Genomic DNA, 23,039 nt, shown 5'->3' with positions numbered 1-23,039 from the left:
AATTGCTTTTTTGTGTGTGTGTGTGTACCTTTTCCAAAGGCTTTACTGAATCCGAGGTGGCTGGGGGAGGGGATACTGAAAGGGCTGATGCAGAGGATCTGAGCCCCCTCAAAGATGCCTGGACCACAGGCGCCCTCCCCCACCTCCATCCCATTCCCAGCTCACAGTAGAAAGCCTACGGGGAGCATCACAAGCTCAGGAGCAGAGCAAACCCTGAAGGATGCTCACCTCTTGCCTCTGAGCCCACGATCCTGCATCCCTCTCCCAAAAGAGCCTTCCCAGGCTGCTTTGAGGAAACTTCCTGGATCGGACAAACTCATATTAAGCAAAGTTCTTGAGGATTAGGGGCTAATTAGGGAAGGCTCAGAAGGGACATTATAGGATTTTTTTCCCTTAAGATTCCAAAGACCTCCCAGCCCTATCCTGCTGTCTTATAGATGGGACACTAGAGGCCAGAGAGGGGCATGGCTGGTTTGGTTCACACTGTCCTCGAGGGGAGGAGTTGTCAGGAGATGCTGAAGGGGACAGTGTCACCCACCACCCACCCCATGAGGGAATCGAATGGGAGAACAGGAGGTGGGAAGGCTCAGAGCTATTGGAGGGGAGCCAGCCCCTTCCACGGGGAAGCAACAGAGGAGAGAATAGCATCAAGGAATCCAGGGTTCCGAGTGCCAGGGGGGCCCTCAGGACCACCAGCATCCCCAGCATCAGGACCTCTGGCATTCTTTCCACGGCCTCTGTGAAAGGTGAGTATCTTGCCAGCCTCAGCTACTACCTGAAAAAGCCACATCCCTGACTGCTTGGCCTGTTGGAGTGGAGTGCTGCCTTCTGGTAACACCCCCGCTGGTGTCCACTCAGCCCTCAGCTCCTGACCCTGTGCTCTCTGGGCCCACAATGGCCCTGCGGTGCTTAGAAGGCAGTGCCCACGTCCTCCATGGCCTGCCCTCCTCTGAACCAGCACCCCTGCCCGTCAACACTTTCTCATTGGACAAGCTCCACTTCCCTTCATTGTCCCCTAGACAGCCAGGAGCCAGGAGACCATGTCCCAGACCTGGCTCTGCCTCACACCAGGTATGTGGCATGGGACACGTCTCACGATGTTTGCCCATCTGGAAAATAGGGAGGCTGAATTCAGTAAGCTCAGAGGTATCAAGGGACCATAGGGTGCTGAGCCCATGTTCCTAAAGTCTGTGATTCCAATGTTCTATCATAATGAAAATAAAAACAGACATTTAGCATTCATTATGGATACAGTTTTAAGTGCATTACATGTGTTAAACTCATTTAATCATCCCAAGAATCCTCCCATAATAGTACTATGAGGTAAGTACTATTATTATTGCCATTTTACAAGCAAGAAAATCAGGACACAGGGAGGCTGAGTACCTTGCCCTAGGTAGTAAATGGGAGCTGGGATTTGAACCCAAGCGGTTGGGCTCCAGAACCCACAGCGGGACGCTGCTTCTGATCTCCCTGTTCTCAGAGTTGACACCATGCGGGTCCAGCATTCTGTGATTCCGAATTCTATGATTCTGTGAGAACCTGCCAGGCAGTTCTCGTAGCCTGCTGGGGTTCTAACCGATAAACTGTAGCCCCGATCTTCTGAGACTTGCTCTGAGGAGGCTACAGCGATTTAGAACAGCTCTCCAGGAGAAAGCCTACCACTTGGCGCTTTCCCTGTGCCATCCACTCCCCCAACACAACACAAGAGAAGACAGTGGACCCGGCCACTGGAACCCAACCTGGCAGGGAGGCTGAGGTCAAGGTCAGATGGGGAGGGTCAGACCAGACCTTGTGGTCACCCTTGACTGTGTGAGAGGCAATGGGTGGAGAACAGCTCACCGCACTTTCCCCTCCTGGGGCAGCTCATGGGGGGGCTCCTCACACACCAGCCGGGATTCCCCATCCAGCAGGTAGGTGTAGACAGTCTCCTAGGACAGAAGGCACTCATGAGATCCTGAGGAGAAGCCCTCCCAGCTGCCCAGTCCCAGCCTGACACAGGTCTGGATGACAAGTTCACGGGCATCTGTTTGTCTTTACTCCCCAGGTGATCCTAAGTGCAGTCAGGGTAGGAAAGCTCCCTTATGACCTCAGCATCTCACTCTCTCCTCTTGGAGGGGTTCTGGGCAGGCAGTGACCCATCACCCTGCTGGCTTTCCTTACCTATCATCCCACATCCAAGGCGCTGGGGAGGGTCTGAAGGGCTGAAGGTACAGACAAATCCCCCCAACCCCACAGCCCTGAGATATTTCCCTGCCAAGACTCCAGCCTCAGCAAACAATAACTGAGTGTCCACTCAGGGCCATACTGCAGGAGAGGCTCAGAACACCCTGGAAGCTTCCCTCCTACCTCAGATATACAAACAACTCTACAAGAAATCACAAACTGTGACCCAAGCCAGGAGGACTTCCTGGAGGGAGTGACTTTAAAGTTGTAACTGGAGTGGGAATTAGACACATTCAGGGAGTGGGTGAGGCACAGAAGAATGGCTCCTGGGCCGAGTAATAGATATGTAGGTGTAAAGGGCCCAAAGCATTGACAGCCCTGATGGTGGGGGCAGCAGGCACCAGAGGTGGGCTTGGGGTCAGCCCAGTGCTGAGCTGGAAGGGAGCTGGGTGAGGGTGTTAGGGGGAGGGGCTGCTGCTGGGGAGGGAGGGGCTGGTGAGCCCTGTGAGACAGGAGCTGATTTGTATTTTGGAATGATCACTCCCCAGAGTGAGATCAAAGCTCTGGTTGAAGAATGTCAAGCCTGCAGCTTGTCAATCCGCCCTCCCCAAGGGCCCAGAGCAGTCCTGCCTTCTGTTCCAGACCACGTCCTGGCAGAAGCACTTGCCCTCACTGACCCACAGGAGAAAATCCACATTCCCTCCAAGCAGGACTGGCTACACTTAGGGACCCACAACCGACACAACCTGCAGAGCATCTCCACTGCCCGCATTGCAGGTGATGAGGGAGACCCAGAGGCTCAGCAGAGCCTACACCCCATCGAGGGGGCACCCTTGTGCCCAGCTAAGTATCCTGAGAGGCGTTGTTTTCTCAGTGGGAGAATGGAGGGCTCTCCTCTCTGCTAACTGTATCAGGGAGGGCTTTTGGAGGAGGTGACATTGGAGCTAAATGTTAAAGGCCCACCCTCAGTAAGTGTGGAATCCTTCTCAGCAGAAGCAGTTGCCTTTCACCACTGTGACAGTCCACAATCCGGTCAGACACTCTTGTTGCCTTTGGCTGTCCCCAGCCAGCCCCTCACCCTCTCCCAACCCCCAGGAGATATCCCAGTCTCGCTTCAAGAGACTCTGAGCCAAGCTTAGTGGTGGCGTGGGCCGGAAATGATAGGGCCTGAGGAGAGTGAGAAGGGCAGACACAGGAAGACGTGGAGCCCCTCTGTCCTCCTGGGTGAGGGTCTAGTCGAGGAGCTCAGGGATGAAGAAATCAGTGGGAAGGAAGCCACCCACGCCTCATCTGTCTCCAGCCTCCTTCTTCTTTAAGCAGCCTGGGAGGGGCCTGAAGGATTTGGCCCCTCAAAGAGGTTAAAACACTACCCAGCACCCAGGGTCACACAGAGAGTCCTGCCCTGGCAGAGAGAGGGGTGGGCAATCTGAGGGTGGGAGGCAGGGAGGAGCCTCCCACTCCCTCACTCACAGCCCTCTGGGTTAAAATTAGCTGAGTTTATTGCAGAGAAGGAGGGAACCATTTCAGACACATCAGCACCATCTGCATTTGTGACTGCCTGCCACAATGGGTGCTGATGAGGGAGCCAAGTGCCAGCAACTCCCCTCCCTGGGGGGGGGGTAGGGAGACCCCTCCCCCATCTCCTCACCCCTCCCTAGGGGTAGAGCAGACCTCCCATCTCCCCACCCCTTTTTGGAGGGCTGAGCCCCTCCATGCAATCAAGGCAGCAGGGCTCCGCAAAGTCAGGGCTTCCCTAGCTCATACAGGTCTCCGGGGTGGGCCAAGGCAGACATTTCCCACTGTCCCAGGAACCTAGTCACCTGGACCAGAGCTGTCTTCCCAACCTCCAGCTTTGGGGATACGATTAATCCAGTACAGGGCGTCTATGCTGGCACAACCACCAGGCATCCTGCCTGTGAAGACCAGGCCAGTCACATCCTCCTCCCCACTCCCACAGCCTCACGGACGCTGACCTGCCAACCTCCCCACCTCCTCTTTTCCAGATGTTTCTCCACCCCAGGCCAGATGTTGCTTCAGTCCCATCTCCGGGAGGATTTATTTTGGGAGCCAACATACCACCCACTTCCTACCAATTTCACAGTCAATAAAGCTCACTCATTAGCCCTCCTCCTGGGCTCTGAACTTCCAGGAGGTTTTGAAAAGGCAGAGCTGAGGAAAGGGGATGGGGGTGCTTAGGTGCCAAGCCCCATTTGTTCCTGTCATGCTGTGTGACCTTGGGGGAAGTGCCCTCCCTCTCTGGGCCTCGGGTGGTTCATCCATCCAGCAGATTCAGACACAATGGGCTCTGCTGGTGGCTGATGTCTAGAGTAGGGGAGGGGACATTCTAGGCTATGGGGACTCAGTTTAGGCATCTCCTCCTCTATGAAGTCTTCCATGTGCCTTAGGGTAAGTCACAGCCTCCCTCCCTGGACTGACAGTCCCTGCTTCCCTCTATCTGGCACAACTGAGACACTTCTGCTTTGGGTCTTGAGGGCCAGTTTATCCATCCTACTGCCTAAGGGATGGACAGTGGCCACTGGAGCCAGGTTGGGGAGTGGCCTGGGGCAGTTGAAGAGGGTCACAGTCTCCCCCAGTCTGCAGCCTCATCTATGGCGTTGGGATGGGTCAGAGAGAAGCTTAAAGGTTTCTAGAAGACATCTTGTCCAGTCTCCTGACTCCAGACAGGACGCTTTAACTTGGCACAGATCCATTCATCTAGGCTGAGCCCCATTTCAGCACCTCCCAGACCTGGCATCAAGGAAGTTCTTCTGCATGTCTACTTTCAATCCTTCCTGCTGTACATATTCCAAAGCCCACCTGACTCCACTATGTCCTAGCTATTATCCTAGGTGAATCCATTCCATTATCTGAGACATGATCTTTCCAATTAAGCTCTAAAGCCCTTTTTGTCCCAGACATTCCAGGATTCCTATATAAGTTCATTTTGGGGGCTTAGCTTCAGTCCTCCTCCTCCAGGAAGCCCTCTCAGAACACTCACCCAAACCCTTCACGGGGGGAGGGGGGCCCTGCTTCTTCTTTCCTTCTCAACCCTGTAGGTACAGCAAGGAGCTGGGCAAAGGTTTAGGGGGGCAGGGGAAGCGTGGGACAAGGCACCTACCACTCTGGGGAGCACAGCTGACAGGGCCTCTCTGACAGCCCCTTGCAAGCCTGCAATGTCGATGACGGAGCCCAGGCTCAGCAAAGCATCCTGAAAGAGAGGAAAGGGCAGTGAGGGCCTTTTCCAGGCAGGCCAGGGCAACCCCCCTACCCAGGCGGCTGGGAACACAAATTCCCAGCTTAAACCAGAGCCCAAGGCTCGCAGACACTTGAATCCCAGGATCTTAGGATCTCAGAATCCAACCAGTCTTAAGGCCCTAGAATGTCCCAAGAATGTCCCAAGAATGTCCCAAGAATGTCCCTAGAATGTCCCAAGAATGTCCCTAGAATGTCCCTAGAATGTCCCAAGAATGTCCCTAGAATGTCCCAAGAATGTCCCTAGAATGTCCAAGTCCCCTCATCTTACAGACTGGGGCTCAGAGAAGGGCCAGGGACTTAGCAAAGAGCTCACAGTGAGTCAAGAGGTCAAGTCTAGACTAGACCCCAGGTCTCTTGTCCTTCAGACAAGGACAACTCAGGAAAGCAGGGAAAGTACAAGCTTCCACATCAATACAAAGCAAAACAAGCAAACAAAAAATCCCACATTTGAATTCTAGCTTCACTATTTATTAGCAGTGTGCATCTTGGTCGAGTCACTGAGCCTCAGTCTTCTATCTGTAAATTGGGGGCAACTGAGGCTATCTCCCCCTACAGGCTAATGTGAAGATAAAGTGAAACTGAGTCCTAGAAGTGCCTCACAGGGTGCCCGCACACATAGGTGCTCAGCTAAACATTTGCTGAATCTGGGTCCCACTCAGTTTCCTGAGGAGGGAGGTGGTTCACACAGTCTCGTTTGTCAGCCTAGTGAGGGGCTGGGAGTAGCAAGAATCCAAGGGGTGCATGAGCCCACAAGATGCGAGAAACACAGGCCAGCCCCTGGCAAGATAGAAGGGGAAGGAGAAATCAGCCTTGACTGCCTCACAGCCTTCCCGTCCCAGGAACAGTCCTCGCCCTTGGAGAGCCGGAACAGAGACAAGAAAGGTCCCTGCTTCTCGCTCTATTAACTTGGCCAGAACCATGGGGATCAAAGAGAAAGGTAATGGAACAGAGGATCCAGGGCCAAGGCAGAATTGTGACTCATACCATCCACTCAGCTATGCCTTCCCCGCTAGCCCCTGGAAGTTCTTTCTGATGTCTTCCTTGTGGATGGCTGAATTCATAAAGCAAAGTGATTAACTGTAGGATGCAGGACACATGGTGTGGCCCCATTCTTGTGAAAGTGATATGAGATTGAGGGTCTTTGTGGACCACAGGCTCAGCATGAGCCCGTAGTGTAAATGTGGCTGGTAACATATTAAAATGCTGAAACTGCAGGCCGTATTAATAAAGATCCATTAGCCTAAATAGGGAATATGAGAGTTCCTCCACGTCCAGGGGCTGATTCGATCATCCTCAGTGCATTGTGTCCCAGGTAAGGACAAGATGAGACTCATTCAGAGGAGGTGACCCATGTAAGGAGGGAACTGGAAATCAAGTCCTGCATGTGACTAAGCTTGGAGAATCTAGGGGTGCCTAGTCTGCAGCAGAGCAGAACCCAGGGGTCTCAGTATTTGACTCTAATATCTCAGGCTTTCCTGGGCAGGGGGACTGGACTCTGTGGCCCTGGAGACAGCCTGGAGACCCATAGGATTTCACAGGAGGCTGGCCTTGGCCCAGTGGGATGAAAGAACTTCTTCCAGGCAGAGCCACACTGCACAGGCAGAGGCCACCAGGAGAGAGAGAGGAAGTGAGCTCCCCATACCTGGGGGTATGCAAAAATTGGCTAGATGCCCATTTTTCAGAGTGGCTACAGAGGGGAGTCCTGCACTGGGGTCCAGATGAAGCCTAGGGTCTAGGCATCAGCTCCAGATTTCACCTTGCGTATTCTTGGCTTCAATTTCCTCCCCTACCCCCCCTCCCACTCCCACCCAGTCCTTTGTTGCAGGATGGGGTGCAGTAGTGGGCTTTCTCCCCGAATGTTCACTTGGCATTGCTTTCTCGAACCCCCAACTCCTCTTTTATCCCGCTCACTGCTCAAGTGAAGACACATTTTGGTCATGAAGATGTGTCTCCATCCTAGGACATCAGAAGTTGCACATTCCAAACAATACAATCCCCAAATTGGATCAATTGTCCTTTGACCCTTAGGCACTCCTCATCACAGTTCACACACCCTCAGCACCACACATACCCAGCCACACAGCCATAAACCTTCACGTCCTCTCAGAAACGCCCCAGCCTGCCTTCCGACACCCTCCAGGTACACGTACAGGTTCACACAGGTGCAGCTACTTCCTTATGGAGTCACAGGGCCAGGACTCAGCAACACCTGCACGCACAGTATACACATGGGCTATTGTGGCCTTTCAAGGTCAATTCTGCAGACTAAAGCAGGGAGGAAGAGCTGATGCCCCAAATAATCCCAGAATAAAGTCTGTCAACCCAGGCTCCTCAGACTGGGGTTCCCAGGGCTTGGCTCCAGAGGGTGGTGCTGGTTTAGGTCTGTTCCTGCCTGGAGACAGTGGGGATGCACAAGCTAAGCCCTGAGGGTCCCTGCCCTCCAGTGGAGTTTATGTGTATAGTGTGGAAGTTGGAGAAGAGGGGCCAAGGTGATGGAGTAAGCTCTCATGTAGGGGTAGACATTTCTCAAAGCCATAGGCTTAGGACAGCTAAGTGTCCCCATTTGACAGATGAAGAAACTGAGGCTCAAAAAGAAGCAATGCCCCATCTGTGGTCAGCCAGCCAGTCAGGGCACAGCCAGGTCCAGAACCCACGACTCTGGATCTCCAGCCTCTCTCTTGCTCCTGCTCTGCACCCGACCCCCAGCTCCCTCCTCAGGGGGCTTAGAGAGAATAGTTTGTCCTTTGTTCTGATTGGTGGCTCCTCGACCTGCCCTTTACTTGGATTGGGGAATGCCCTGAACTGTCCTTTACTGGAATTGGTGGGTGCCTGTCTGGCCTTTGCTTGGATTGGTCAGTTTTCTGTGACTCCTCAGGCAGAGGGCAGGATAATGGCGGTGAGGGGGGAATGGGAAAGGAAACTTGGGGAGAGTTGGGGCAGCAGCAGGGAGGGGGCCCTGAGTGGGCTGGATGCAGACATGGCCCATGAAGCCCAGTGCTCTCTGCCTGGAATCCTTCTGTCCACCCACCTCCTGGCCCCGCCCTGCCTGCCCCAGGATGGGGGCTGTTGAGTGCAGGAACCACAGCTGGGAAAGGCCACTTCATACCTGGCCTTTAAGACTTGCTCACATGCCACCTTCTCCTTGAATCTTCCCTGATCTCAAAGCAACTTCACCTCCTGCATCAACTCAGGGAGGAAATAGCTCAAATTCCAAAGTCCATGGGGGGCTCAGAGGACAGAGTGGCTGCCTCAGTGAAAGGAGAAGAGAATCAATGGGGAGCAGCTGAGAATGGAAAGTAGGAAAATTCCCAATTTGGAGGCCCAGGTGGGGACTAACAAGGCTCAAGTCAGAGGTTAAAACCCCAGAAATCTTAAAAAGATGAGGAAAGGAAAAGTACAAACAGAGCCATACCTGTTCTCATGAACATCTACACATGTCATACATATACATACTGCCATGCACACACCCTCACACAAACACGCACACACACGGATAAAAATGTAACCCTATATACAATGCACACATAAATATGCACTTAGGCATGTACACACACACACATGCAAACACACTCACACACACACAGCCAGGCTCAGGGTGAGGTGAAAGAGGTCACATTTCCTGCTTTTGCAGCTTTTTTGAACAGCCATCAGTATAAATATCAGCATAACAACCAGCAATCCCAGACCCCAGAGGAGAATCTGTGGTGTGTAGGAAAGAGCAGCGATTTCCAGTCCTGTCCCAGATTGACTGCGGAAGCTCTGTGTGGCCTTGGTAGGCCCTTTCCTCTTCTGAGCCTCAGTTTCCTCATTAGTAAAAATGGGCCCTTCCAGCTTGCAACATATAGTTCTATGATTTTGTGTTTTAATTCAGTGAGGATGGGTGATGGATATGTGAATGGATGGATGGATGGATGGATGGATGAGTGGGTGGGTGGATGGATGGGTGGGTGGATGGAGCCTTTCTACTTTCCCCAGCTCCCTACCTGAAGCTGTATTGTTGGAGGTAGGTCCACTCAGCACTATAGACAGTGCCACTCCCACACGCTAGTCTTTCACCTCAGATACCAAGAAAGGGGAGTCTGTTCTGAGTGAGGGCTCCTCTGGAGCCAGCGTTGGGGCTGGCTCAGCCTTTCTGCACTCATTTGGACAGGGGAGAGGGTCTGGACAAAATTACTTTTAACTCCTTAATGGATTATATGAAGCCAGAGACCTTGGCCTTATCCCTTCTGGAGCCACTAGCACAGGCACGGATGGCCTTCTTGAAGGTCAGTGTCACTGTCACAAGCTAGTTTCCTGCCTTGTCTCCATGAGTCTCTATGTCTTTCCCCACCTCCATTGACCCTTCTATTGCTCTCCCCGCTGCCTGGAACCTAGAGCCCACCCCTCGCTCTCTGGAGGGAAGCCTCCTAGTGCCCCCACGGCGGCCTAGAAGGAGGTAGTAACATCAAACCCAGCAGTCAGGGGCCTCCTAAGACAAGCTGTGTTACCGGGACTGGCCATACATACTGATTTACCCAGCTCTGCCTGTGCCAGGTCCCCTGTGTGTCCTGGGGTTGCGGGCGCTCTCTCTCTCTGGGCTTTGGTGTCCCTTTCTCTAAAGGGGGGACCTTCAAGGTCCCCCAGGACTTTGGAGCCCCTCTCCCTCTCTATTCCTCTTTCCTTCCCTCTGGGGCTGTGTCTCTCTCTCAGGCTCTGTCTCCCTGATCTCTCCAAGTGGGTCTCTCTCCTTCTCTCCATGCCTCCCTCAGTTGACGCCCATCTCTGTCACAGGCTGCTCTCCTGTCTCGTCTCCAAGAACCTCAACGTCTTTTCCCACCTCTAAATCCTCTCTCCTCTCAGATGGCTTCTGCCCTCTCTCTCCTGTATGGTTCTGTCCCTCCCCCCAACTCCTGGCTCTCCTGCCCACTCCTCCCCCAAACCTCTAAGTGGTTACCTCGAGAACTTGGGGAGAAAGCCCCTGACCCAAGATGGGCACCCACAGGACGAGGGAACCCATGAAAGTGGCCATGATGAGAGAAACCAGGGCTGCCAGGGCAGATGCCATCTATTCTTCTGCTTCCTGCCTCCCATTCTGGTGGGCATTACACACAGTCTCTTCTCTTCCCAGAGAACAGGGCCTTCAAGGGTAAAGGAGCACATCTGTCTCTGAGCCCAGCATGTGCCTGGCACTTGCAAGCCCATCTGCTCCACCGGGGTGACTGGCAGAGCTCCCCCAAAGGAGGCCTCCTGGAGGCTCAGGCCAGAGAAGCCCCCGTGGGCTGGGCTTCAGACCCCAGCCGAGCCCGAGCACCCCAAGCTTACTCTGTGACTCTCACAGTCCTCACAGCGTGCCTGGCCCTGTAGAATCAGGAGACAGCAAGGAAGCAGGAGAGGCAGCCCCTCCTCCTCCCTCCCCTCCTGCCGACCCAGACCTGCCGCCCTCCCAGGAGCTGCCTCTAACAGACACTGGTGCCTTAAATACGTGAAGAGCTGCCCAGGAGTGCTAAGATCTTGCAGCCCCAGACCTCCCCTCAACAAGGCTGAGCTGGACCAGGGGCAGGAAAATAGAGGAAAGAGGCTTGGTGACCCTTGGTAGACCTGATCTGAGGAAGCGGCAGGAGACCCAGGCCACAGTTGGACAAGCTCACATGTCAGGGCCCTGCTTGAGTGGGGCATCAGGCTTTGGGGGAGAAAAGGCACCTTTCTCAAGCACCTACTGTGTGCTAGAGGCGTCCATCAGTGGTTCTCAAACTTGACTGTGCACCAGAATCCCCTGGAGGGCTTGTTAATATCCGGATTGCTGGCCCTACCCCCCGAGTTTCTGATACAGTAGGTCTTGGATGAGGCCAAGAATTTGCATTTCCAACACATTCCTAGATGCTGCTGCTGCTGCCGGCCCAGGGACCACACTTTGAGACCCAGCGACACACACTCTCTCTAATCCTCCTTCCAACCCTGGGAGGCACCGGTTCTGACCACCTCGTTTTAGAGGTGAGGAGACTAAGGATCAAAGGGGAGGGGCCTTGCTCGGGTGAGAAGGACCCAGCTTCTGGCAGCAAGCCCGTGCCACTTCCACCACATGAGGGGGACTCCTCAGAGAAGGTCCCCAAAGAAGGCAGAGGCAGGCGTCCTGGAAGGAGTGAGGGGGGACAGTGGGGTGACATGGGACCGGGGTGTGTGGAAGGGGCCTCTTGGAGCTCAGGGGCCCAGCCCTAAAGGCAGGACCTGCCCTTCCCCCTTCCTCCTACCTCTCCTTCTCTTCCTCTCCTCCCTCCTCTGGGTCCCCCCTTTCCCCTCCCCCACCCTTCGCAGACTCTGGCTTCAGTTGTTACTCCAACAGGGCCGCGTCTCCAGCCTCCGAGCCACACTGGAGACACGTGCACTGTAGAATACACCTGAGCCTGGTCCTGGTGCTCCCCCACGCCGTGCCCCGACCTCCCTGATGAGCTCGGCCCCATCCTGCGGGCTCCTTCCCTCCAACATTTACAGACAGCTCCTCCCGGGCCCCTCACCATTTCTAAGCCAGTCTCAGCTTCTACTCTAGCTCCTGCCTCCTCCAAAATGCCCTCCCAATTGTCCCAGGCCCCCCTGGATTCCTCAAGGGCTAGGTTTGGTGTTGGATGAAGGAGGAGAAGGGGAAGGAATTGGGGACGGAAGGCAGGAATTGTATGAGCAGTCAGCTCTCCGAGGACCTGACTCGCTGGGCCCCCTCAGTCCCTAGCACAGGGTCTGGAGGGAGGAAAGGATGGGGTGAGGGAACAGCTGAGTGGGAAGAGGGAGGGAGGGCAGAGCCGAGTGTGTGAGGGGGAAGATGGCCTCGGGGGGGGGTCCAGGACAGGCTCAGGGCTTCTCCCATAGCCCCCCATGTCCTGCTGCCTCATCCACATGGCAGAGCCAATAGCTGCCTCCACCCCCATTGCCCACATTCTTCTCGATGCCAGTCTTCCTCCCAAGCACATCAGTAGCATCCCCTCATCACTGCTGTCCCAAATACCTGATGCCTCTACTGTCCTTGATTCCTGGCCAAGGGCCCGTGTGGGCAGAGTTCGGCACAGTGGGCTGGCAGGTATAAGCTGGCTGTGAGTCAGTCATACCACAAAGGAGAAGCCTGGGCAGGAAGGAGGTGAGCTCCCCGACCCCAGTGGTGTGCAAACAAGGACAGGGGCCCTGCTAGGGAGTCTGTGTCATGAGAAAGGACTTGATGAGCCTGGCTGGCCTTCAGCTCTGGGTTCCGTGACTCTTAATGTCTTCAAACCCTCCTCAGCCTCACCCCTTCCGTGGCCTTCAGCGTGGGTTGGGAGCTGGACAAAGCAAGTCCAGGAGCCTCTGAGAGGCAGGCACAGTGGCCCAAGCTGGAGAGGAGGATGGAGCCGAGTGACCCACTGGACTAGCGTCAGAAAAGAGTTAATGTCTCTCAGGAAATGATGGCTGAAGGAACAATTGGATACATGAATGAATGAATAAATGAGCCTCCCTCATTTGGGCCTCCCTCCAGGAACATTTTGTCATTGTTCCCTCTCTCAGGCCAATCTGAGCCTCCCACCCAGGGGCTCTTACAGCCCTGTGCTCCCCATGATGGCATGGCATGCAGAGTTGCCACTACTGTCCATCTGGCTCCCCCATCAGATTGGGGGTTCTTAGAGGGCAGAGGTTGTGCCCTATTCCTCCTGGGGACCCCGGTATCATGCAGCCTGTCACAGGTGTCAGGAGGTGTTTGCTGAGCTATAAAATGATAACTGGACTCCTGAGTGCCCAGGGCTGTTGGGCTGTGAAGGGTATATGCCATTACCAAGCAGAGGGGTGGACCCCATGACTCCCGGAGGTCCCCAGGCTGGGGAGACGGCTGCACCCTCTCAAAGTCTCCCAAGTCTGGCACAGTGACTGTCTTAGAGGAGCCTAAGGTATGAGGGTGCCTTGTGCTGAGAACTTTTGGCAACCTTTCCAAGGCATCTCTGCAGGCCAGGAGGCTCTTCTGCCTCAGGATCACCTCCCAGTGCAGGCAGGGCAGGGGACAGCATGTCAGGAAGGAGGGGCTCTTCCCCGAGAGGAGCACTATCTTTATCACCTTCTTTGATGAAGGCTTTTCCAGGCAGCCTTCCTGGATGGGTCACTTGTCCTCTTCCCAGGCCTCCTGAGAATTCCCACAGGATCAGAGTCTACAGGGCCCCAGGCCCATGGAGCCCAATCCCCGGCTTGATGAGGGTAGACTAAGACCAGGAGAGGCAGGACAGGACTTGCCCAGGGTCTCACGTGGAGCCAGGAGGCCCTTGCCCCAGTCCAGAGGCCTCCAGGACACATTAGGCTCCCTCCCTGCTATGCACTGTTTGTCTTAGTGGCCCCTCCAGTACCTTGCCTTGGCCAGTGGATGGGCTGAGCCCCTCTCAGGTGCAGGGTGGGGCTGGGTGTCTTCCTCCAAGCCAGGGACAGGGCCTCGTGTCTCTCCCTCTGTGCCAGACACGGTACCCACAGTGGGAGGTAAATGCTGGATGGCACTGGCCCCAGGGTCAGTGCGGGCCTGCAGAGGGCAGGGAGGAAGGGCTAACCTAGGGAGGGGCTGCTGGGGGTGAAGGGCAGGCAGGTCTGGCAGAGCACCTCCTCCAGCACAAGACCGACAGCAGGAGACAGAGCGGCTGCCACTGCCATGGGGCTCTCCTGGCTCTGACCTGAGTTCTCTGTTTCCCTCCCAGCCTTCCTGGGTTCTCCATATCTGTCCCTCTTTCTCTCAGTCTGTTCTTCTCTGGTATGTGTCTCTCCCACAGCCTCACTGCTGGGTCCCATGACTGTATTTGGCTCTGTCTTCAGGGCCTGGCCCATCCCAGCTGTTCCCCAAATCCTGGCGGGGGGGGGGTGGGGGTTGGGAGGGAGGGTGAGTATGAGAAAGAGACTGGGACAGAGATGAGGACCGATTCAGAGGCAGAGGGACAGACACAAGAGCCAGGAGGGGACCTTGGGGACGGGGCTGGGGAGGCCGGGCTGGCCAGGGTCTTCAAGCCTCCCCAGTCCTGAGGACAAAGTCAGAATTGGAGGGAGGAGCGGGGTCCACCCTTTCCCTCTGCACTGGCTCCTGGCTCCCCTTCCTTCTCCCTGCCCCAGCAGGAATGTGTGAGCACTTTAATTGTTCCTAAAAATAGTCCCACTGTATTGGGGGCTGGAATGAGCAATCTTCTGGGCAGGGTTCATCTCAGGCATGTCCCTGCCTCTGGGCTCCCAACCACTCTGTTGCCCAGAGCAGGGGGCCTTTCTGAGCCTCCCCCAACCCATGGCTGCAGTGCTGCATTCTCCCTTGCAGAAGCCTGCCACGGCTCCCAGGGCCCTGGGATAGGCTCTGAGTTCCCGGACCTGCTGGAGTTGTTTGTGAAGCACCTCAGACGAGGGCACTGCTGTTCCTGCTGACACCCTGGTCCAGGCTTCACGCTCTACACTCTTCCCAGCTCTCCAACCTTAACCCCCCAACCCCTTCATCCCCCCACCTCCAGGCCTTGGCTCCTCCTTTTCCATTTCCTGCACCAGATGTCCTCTCTTCTCCCCTCCTGTCCTTCCAGGCAGGGGTTCCTAACCCCCGGGCTGCGGACCAGTACCGGGCTGCAGCCTGTTAGGAACAGGGCCACACAGCAGGAGGTGAGTGGTGGGTGAGTGAGCAAAGCTTCATCTGCCGCGATGCTTCCCATCACTCACATTACCGCCTGAACCATCCTCCCCCCTCCCCCCTCCCCGCCCTCATCCGTGGAAAAATTGTCTCCCACGAAACCGGTCCCTGGTGCCAAAAAGGTTGGGGACCGCTGCTTCCAGGCTCAGCCCAGGTCTGCTCCAGTGCCCCACCCCTCGCTGTGCTATCCTGCTCCCCGGTCCTGTTCTCATCCCCCCCTCCCCTCCACTGTTCCCCTTGGCAGATCAGCAAGGGCTGAGCCTCTCTGCGCCACCGCTGCCCCAAGCAAAGCTCTGAGGCACAGCCCTTCTCCAGGGAAGGGGACACTGGGGAGACACTGCAGGCTCTGGGGCCCCACGCCCTGCCCTGAACCCTGGACCTTATTGGCCCCTCCATCTCCCCACCCCAGCTTTGGTTTTGTCTTCTGCACCCTGGGTCTGGAATGTCTCTCCATTTCAGTCTCCAGGAGAAAGCCCATCTAGTCTCACCTCCTCTCTGCCTCCATTTTTCAGATGGGGGAACTGAGCCCCAGAGAGGGGCGGTGATGGGTCCACAAGTCCACAGGAAGCTGGCCGTGGGCCTCGGTCACACCGCATCATTATGCAGGGTCCCCCTCGTTGGGGCTCCAGAGGCAGGGCTCCTCACACAACCCACCACCCCACCCACCCCGCCCGGGGAAGGCAGGCTGGCATCCAAAATCCTTTGCCTTTGGAGGGCCCAGGAAGCCACAGAACAAACATCCGGAGTCTCTGGAATTTCTCCTACTCTCCCTCCTCATATCCTCATATCTCAAGGATCCGGGAGCAACTGAGTGCGTGTACACACACACACACAGACACACACAGAGCCCAGGGCCGGGTAAATATGTGAGCCCAGGATATCTCACGTGATTGTTGTGCCTGTGAATCTGTGCAGGTCCTTTAGAGGCCCCCAAACCCTAAAAAGATGAGGATGTCCCCCAATCTCACCAGACCTTATATAAATTTTGTCTTGGAAATGAACATTAAAATCACATTTGTGTGACTTTTCTGATTGCAAAATTCTGAATACACTCATCACAACTGACTTTTTTTCCTACTTTGTAGGGCGCTCCTGCTTTGCTAGTGACCTAAGCACATGTGTGGCCTGCCCATTAGTTGTCCATAATGCATGTCCTTACAGGCCATCACGTTACCACAGCAGAATATGACCCTTGGGTTATTAGGAGGATATCTGTGTGAAAGCATGTGGGTCTGTGACTCTGGGAGAATGTGTGTGAAAGTGTAAATGTGTGAGCACCCCTGAGGCACCATCTGTGCACGAGCCATCTGCACGTACGGGTGCCCATGCATGTGTGATGTGGGTTGTCAGTGTCTGTGTGAGCCTGGGTGTGTGCAGCAAGTGTGTAGCTGTCTGTGGAACTGTGAGTGCACCAGTGGCTGGTTTTGTCTCCGAGCAAGTGAATGAGTTTATGGCTGACTGTTGGCATCTGTGCCTGTGGGGGGTTTGATTCTCCTGCCCCGTGGACCCCACCACCTCCTCCATCACCTCTGCCAGACCTGGGCTCACATCCCTACCCTGCCACACACCACCTGTGTGGCACTGGACAAGCTTTTCACCTCCCTGGACTCAGTTTCCTCATCTATAAAATGGTGCCTTCTCCCAGAGCCACTGAGAAGACTCAAGTGGAACCATGAGGTCCTGCCTAAGTTGCTCCCAGCTAGGGGCAAGGCCACCTCTGTGCAAGTTACAAAGAGGTGACCCCAACCCTCTGGGCGAATGCAGCCTGAGGGGCAAGGATTGGTGGGGGAGAATGAGCTGGGTTTTAGTGCCACCCTGCCTCTGTTGGAGCCCTGTGCAAGCAAGGTACAACCTGTGAGGTTAGAAGCTGTGGCCCTGCAGGTGACCAAGAAATACTAGCTCCCTTTCTTCCTGCCCTCGCTCCAGGTATGCAGCCTGGGACTAGAGGGTCTCTGACTCTGGACAGAGATGAGGCTCTGAGGATACCCGCCCCCTCCTAACTCCCCCTAGGGTTCTGTCCCCTTCACCCACCCTCTACCCCACCCTCTCCAAAGCCCAAGGGAAGGCCCTACAGAAGCCATAAGGGGGGACTGACCAGATCTGGGATGCAGAGACCAGCTATGCTGGCCAGAGACTCAGAGACTACCCCCCACCCCACTCTCATTGTCAGACAGGGAGACTGAGACATGGAAAGGGCCAGGGACCCTCCAGGGACACGAGTGAACCCAGTCATTCCAAGCCTTTGTCTCAAGATCTCTGTGGCTGGAGTTGGGGAGACCCAAGCTCTGGACTCTTTTGGCTCCAGAATGGAGCCCAAGGGAGTGGGTGGGTCTCTCCCGAGAGACAGGCACTTCCAGACCTGTGCTCTCAGCTACTGGGGTGGATCTCCTACCCATCCCCACCCACCCCACCGGGGCCAGATCCCCTACTGGTGTGATTAACCAAATTATGGCATTTTTTTCTTGAGCAAATTGCATCGGCCTAATTGAATGAGGCTGCAGGAGCCTGGACTGGAGGCTGAGAGCGGGCGAGGACGGCAGGAGCCAGGGAGAGGAGTGGGGGGGAGCAAGCTGGGGTGGGGAGGCCCTGACAATGCCGAGCAGGGAACAGAAGGGGCGGGAGAGGGAGGGCGGAGGGCTGTGGGCATAGAACACATCATTCATTCTGTGCACCCTCTCTGCGCACCCACTGGCGCTCCCATCACACCAGGTGCCTGGGCACAAGGATTTCAGGGGTGGTCTCCCCAAGAGACCACTGAGCATTTGCTCAGTGCCAGGCACTGTGTTCATTTAAAAGCACCGTTTCACGTAATCCTCCCAACCGCCCTATTTTATACTTGAGGGAATTGAGGCTCAAGAGATAAAATGACTTGCTAAAAGTCACAGCCAGACAGGGCTGTCTGACACCATAGCTTAACAGGTACCTGCGGCGTCCCACTACCGTGCTCCTGCCCTGCCTCCAGGAAGCCTTCCTGGAGAGTTCAGAGAAAGGAACAGGCCTCACGCCAGCTCATACTTGGGCCCAGACACCATTTCTGTCCCCATTGAGCATTTCTCCTTGTCCACTCTGTGACGTCTGTCCTCCGTCTGACGGTCAGCAGCTGAGGCTGGCACTGATCCGACACGATTGCACACACCCCCGTCAACCACAACACACCGCAATCCCTCTCATTCCCATGCAGCAACCACTCTGTGTCATACTCATCACCTCAGGGCGACACGATCACTGTCACCTTCATATGGCATGTCCCACATACTCAGTGACACACAATCATTTCACGGTGTCCACAGTGTCACACATCACTGTCACGGGGCCACACACAGTGAAACTATCACTTTTGCCCTCAATCAGGGTGGCCCACCTTCAGTGTCACACACTATGTCTCAAGGTCCCCAGTGTCACCCTCACACACACAGTTCCAAGCTGGCTCTGTGTTGCACTGTCTCATTTCAGCATCATCCAGGACCTTCTGACCTTAAAAATACCCACCTTTGGTGAAATGACATCATGTCTGAGATTTGTGTTAAAATACTTCAGCAAAGCAATGTACAAAATGGGAGAAAATATTTGCAATCATATATCTGATAAGGGGTTAGTATCCAGAATATACAAAGAAGTCCTACAGCTCAACCACAAAATAAACAAACAACCTGATTTTAAAATGGGCAAAGGCCTTGAATAGACATTTCTCTAAAGATGTACGAATGGCCAAAAAGCACATGAAAAGACGCTCAGCAGCACTAATAATCAAGGAATGCAAATCAAAACTACAATGAGGGGACTTCCCTGGTGGTACAGTGGTTAAGAATCCGCCTGCCAGCACAGGGGACATGGGTTCGAGCCCTGGTCCAGGAAGATCCCACATGCTGCAGAGCAAGTAAGCCCGTGCGCCACAACTACCGAGCCCGCATGCCACAACTACTGAAGCTGGGGCCTCTAGAGCCCGTGCTCCACAAGAAGAGAAGCCACTGCAATGAGAAGCCCGCACACCGCAACGAAGACCCAATGGAGCCAAAAATAAATAAATAAATAAATTTATAAAAAAAAAAAGAAAAAAAAAAGTGTTGGTGAGGATGTGGAGAAATTGGAACCCTGGTACACTGTTGGTGGGAGTGTAAAGTGGTACAGCTGCTGTGGAACACAGTACGGTGGTTCCTCAAAAATTAAAGATTAAGTTACCATATGACCGAGCAATTCCACTTCTGGTTATATATCTTAAAGAATTGAAAGCAGGATCTTAAAGAGCTATTTCCACACCCATGTTCACAGCAGCACTATTCATAAGAGTCAAAAGGTGGAAGCAACCCAAGTGTCCATCAATGGATGAACTGATAAACAAAATGTGGTTTATTCATGCAATAGAATATTATTCAGCCTCAAAGAGGAAGGGAATTCTGACATATGTTATAACATGGCATGGATGAACCTTGAGGACATTATGCTGAATGAAATGTCAGTCATAAAAAGACAAATACTGTGTGATTCCACTTATATGATGTACCTAGGATAGTCAGATTCATAGAGACAGAAAGTAGAATAGTGGTTACCTGGGGCTGGGGGAAGAGGGAGTTTGTTTAATGGGTATAAGTTTCAGTTTTGCAAAGTGAAAAACGTTCTGGAAAATGGCTGCACATCAATGTGAATGTACTTAACACCACTGAACTCTACATTTAAAAATAGTTAAGATGGTAAATTTTATGTTACGTGCATTTTATCACAATTAAAAAATTTTTAAATAAAGTATTTCAAGAAAGGAAAATGAAAAGAAAAGAGGGGTAGATGAACTAAATATGTCTAAATCTTAATAACTGCTAGATTTGGGTGATGGGTGTATGGCAAGCGTATTGTATTCTTCTCCCTCCTATTGTGCGTTTAAAATATTCCATAATAAAAAAAATTGTACTCTCCCTTGACCTCACACCTGTTTGCAGCAACCATGCCTCTCCTCTGCATCCCTTCACAGTGGAAGGTCTCCAAAGGGCTGACTATGCTCTGTCTTCACCTCCACTTACCACCTGCCCAGGCCATCTGGCTTCTGGCCCCACCCCGTCACCAACAGGGTTCTTGTCAGGCTTATTTAAGCACGTGGCCCAGCCCAGCACAATCTCCCTGATCCCACCTTACCTGACAGCATGGCAGCATCCCTCCCTGTTGAACCTCTCCCCTCCCGTGACTTCCGGCTTCACCTGTCTGGTCTCCTCCACCTCCCTGGCAGCTCCTCCTCTGTCTCTTTGCTGCTCCTCTTCACCTCAGGGCTCAGTCCTCAGTCCTCACCTCCTCTCTCACTATGCTCTCTCCCTAGGTTATCCCAGCAAGGTCCATGGTTAATAAACCAGCTCTGCCTGCTGACTCCCAAATATATCCCCAGCCTGGCCTCTGCTGCCCACTGGACGTCTTCACCTGGATGTTTGACTTACATCCGAAACAGGTCTGTCAGTTTCTGCCTCCGTGTCCTCCCCCATCCCATGAACCCTGACTTTCCCCGAGTCTTTACCCATCCCAGTAACATCTCCACCAACCATCCCTTGGTTCTTCAAGCCAGAAACCTGGCAGCCATCCTCCCTTTTTCCTTCTGGTTCATCCTCCAATTCATCAGCAAGTTCAGTCATTTCTACCTGCAAATATCTCCAAGATTTGTCCATTTCTCTCCAACTCTGCCCACCCCTTAGCCCAGGCACCACCATCTCCTGCTTAGGTGGCTGCAGCAGCCTCCAACTGTCTGCCCGTCTCCTCTTGGCCCCTCCAACTGGTCCCCCGCATACACTCTGCAGCCAGAGTACAGACTCTTTCAAAACCATAGACTGGATCATGTCATTTCCCTGCCTGAACCCATCGGGCTCTTCCCATGACAGCATCACACACAGGGTTGTGTGCTCACATTTCACGTTGTCACAACCATTACACACAGCATCACACATTCAATGTCAGGGTCAGGGTCACACAGTATCACACCCTGGTTTTCACACACTTGATGTCACTCTGTGTTACACCCTTGGTTGCACACTCAGACTCACCATATGCCTGGGGCCCACATTGACCATTCAGTGTCAGACACTTGAGCCCCAAACTCAGGACCACACCTGTTTTTGCACAGTGTCATTCATCTGTGTTTACATATTTCATCCTCACAGTGTCACACCCTCAGTGTCACACCTGGTCACTCAGCATCACAAAATCAGTATCACACAGTATCGGTGTCACACACTTGGTGGCACATCCACTGTCTCACACAGTCTTCGACAAGTGGTGTCAGACACTCGGTATCACTCAGTGTCACATACTCAGTGTCACACTCAGTGACTCACCCACTCTTCACACAGTATCCCATGATTTCACAAGCTCAGTATCACACAGCAGAATACCCGCTGCCCCACAATCAGTGTCTCAGTGTCACCCTCAGCATCGCCCTGGGTCCCACAAGCTCCCCCCACCCCCACCCTGCTGGGTCCAGTCGCCAGAGCTGCTGCCTCATGTCAAGGCTGTTTCCTGTTGTTGTGCTCAGAGTCCTCAGCCACTGCCTGTTCCTTCAAGGATTTCCTGTTGTCAGGGCCCCAGTCAGGCCTGGCCCAGCCTGGGTACACAGCCTAAAGCCCAAGAGCCGGCTGGCTGGCAGGAGCCCTGGGCCCCTCTACCTGCCCCTGTCCTCGCTGGGCCCGTGGGATTTTCCCCTGTTCAATCAACCTGGATCCCCCGTGTACCTGGGCTTGTGCTGTGTCACTGAAAGGAGGTGACCTCTGGGCCCTGCCCCACTCCCAGAGTGCCCAGGCCTGTGCTTCCCAGAAGGGGGACTCTTCGGCAGCCTGGACGCAGCTGTCTGCATTGTCTGAGCAGCTTGGGACAAGACCTTAGCTGGTTTGCGGGGCTCAGACTGAAGCTGCTGGGAGCCAGAGGAGAGGGACTGGGCGTGAAAGGGGGAGGACACAGGGTTAGGGGGTTAGGGAGTTAGGGAAGGCTTCCCAGAGGAAGCCAGCTGAGAGCTGGGACAGACAAGGAAGTGGAAGAAAAGGCATCCCAAGGTGTGGGCAGCAGACAGGAGCAAAGGCTTGGAGGCAGGAACCGGAGGAGACAGGTTGGCAGGGATGAAGATAGGAATGTGAGAGGGGGCGAGGTTAGGCTGACGGTTTCTCTCCCATCTGCTCCCTTCTCTCTCACACCAGCATTCAGACTCCAGCTCCAGGCCGGAGCCACAGGGCACGCCCTTCCTGGCCCTGCCTTCGAGCCCCCCAGATTGCCCCTCAAGGCCGCCAAGCCCCCTGACCTCCTGCCCAGGCCAGCCCGCAGGAAGGACAGGCGGAGGCCAGCGCACGCTCCCCACACGGCCGAAGATAAATATTTCCCGGGAAACGGAACTTGTTCTCTCTGTGTTTACAGCCAAGGGCCAGGCAGGGTGGGGGGAGGGGAGGGGCCAGCCAGGGGAACCTCGTCCAGCCCTGGGGCCCACAGCATCTGGCCCAGCATTGCCCCAGACCTGCTGTGTGACTCTGAGTCAGTCCCCACCTCTCTCTGAGCCTCCACTGCAAGCCCTCAAGGGGACCTCCCTGGGCCTTGGCCTGCCCACAAGCCTGGCCCAGCTTCAGCTGCATCTTCTCTGGGTGAAAATCCCTGGTGCTTGAGGCCTCCCCCTTAAGACTAGGCTTCTCTAATGGCAGGACCTGCGTCTGCCCATCTCTGCCTTGTCCTTGGTCAGTCAGGGGTGTGGACAGATGGATGGACAGACAGAGAAACAGGCTGTGGTGGCAGCTGAGACCACCTCCCTGGCCCAAGTTCCTGCACACCCTGGGCCTGTGCAGCCCGACAGGTGGGCCCAGACAGATGGCAGGGCCTCAGGCCCCCAGGGATGCCAGATGCTATGGCCAACTTGTTGTCAGCAGCTCCCTTGGGGCTGTGGGGCATCATGGAGGCCACTTGCTCCTGATGTGCGGAATCCAGGAGGAGGCTGGCACATCTGCCAGTTAGGAGCATTCATTTAAGAATTTTAAATATGAGCCTGGAA

At 54.6% G+C, this 23,039-nt stretch overlaps 1 protein-coding gene across 1 annotated transcript in view; it reads right to left on the bottom strand.

Annotated features, from left to right (window-relative positions):
* Positions 1–23,039, bottom strand: part of PDE2A (phosphodiesterase 2A) — a 63,814-nt gene that overhangs the window by 25,593 nt on the left and 15,182 nt on the right. The window contains exons 3-4 of the mRNA XM_068555774.1: positions 5,285–5,374; positions 1,843–1,931 (exon numbers count right to left, since the gene is read on the bottom strand). Coding sequence (XP_068411875.1) covers positions 1,843–1,931; positions 5,285–5,374 — 179 coding nt within the window. The remainder of the gene's footprint in view (positions 1–1,842; positions 1,932–5,284; positions 5,375–23,039) is intronic.

This window comes from Eschrichtius robustus, chromosome 11 (genome assembly GCF_028021215.1).
Source record: "Eschrichtius robustus isolate mEscRob2 chromosome 11, mEscRob2.pri, whole genome shotgun sequence".
Taxonomy (NCBI): Eukaryota; Metazoa; Chordata; class Mammalia; order Artiodactyla; family Eschrichtiidae; genus Eschrichtius; species Eschrichtius robustus.
This window is presented reverse-complemented; position numbering and strand designations above follow the sequence as displayed.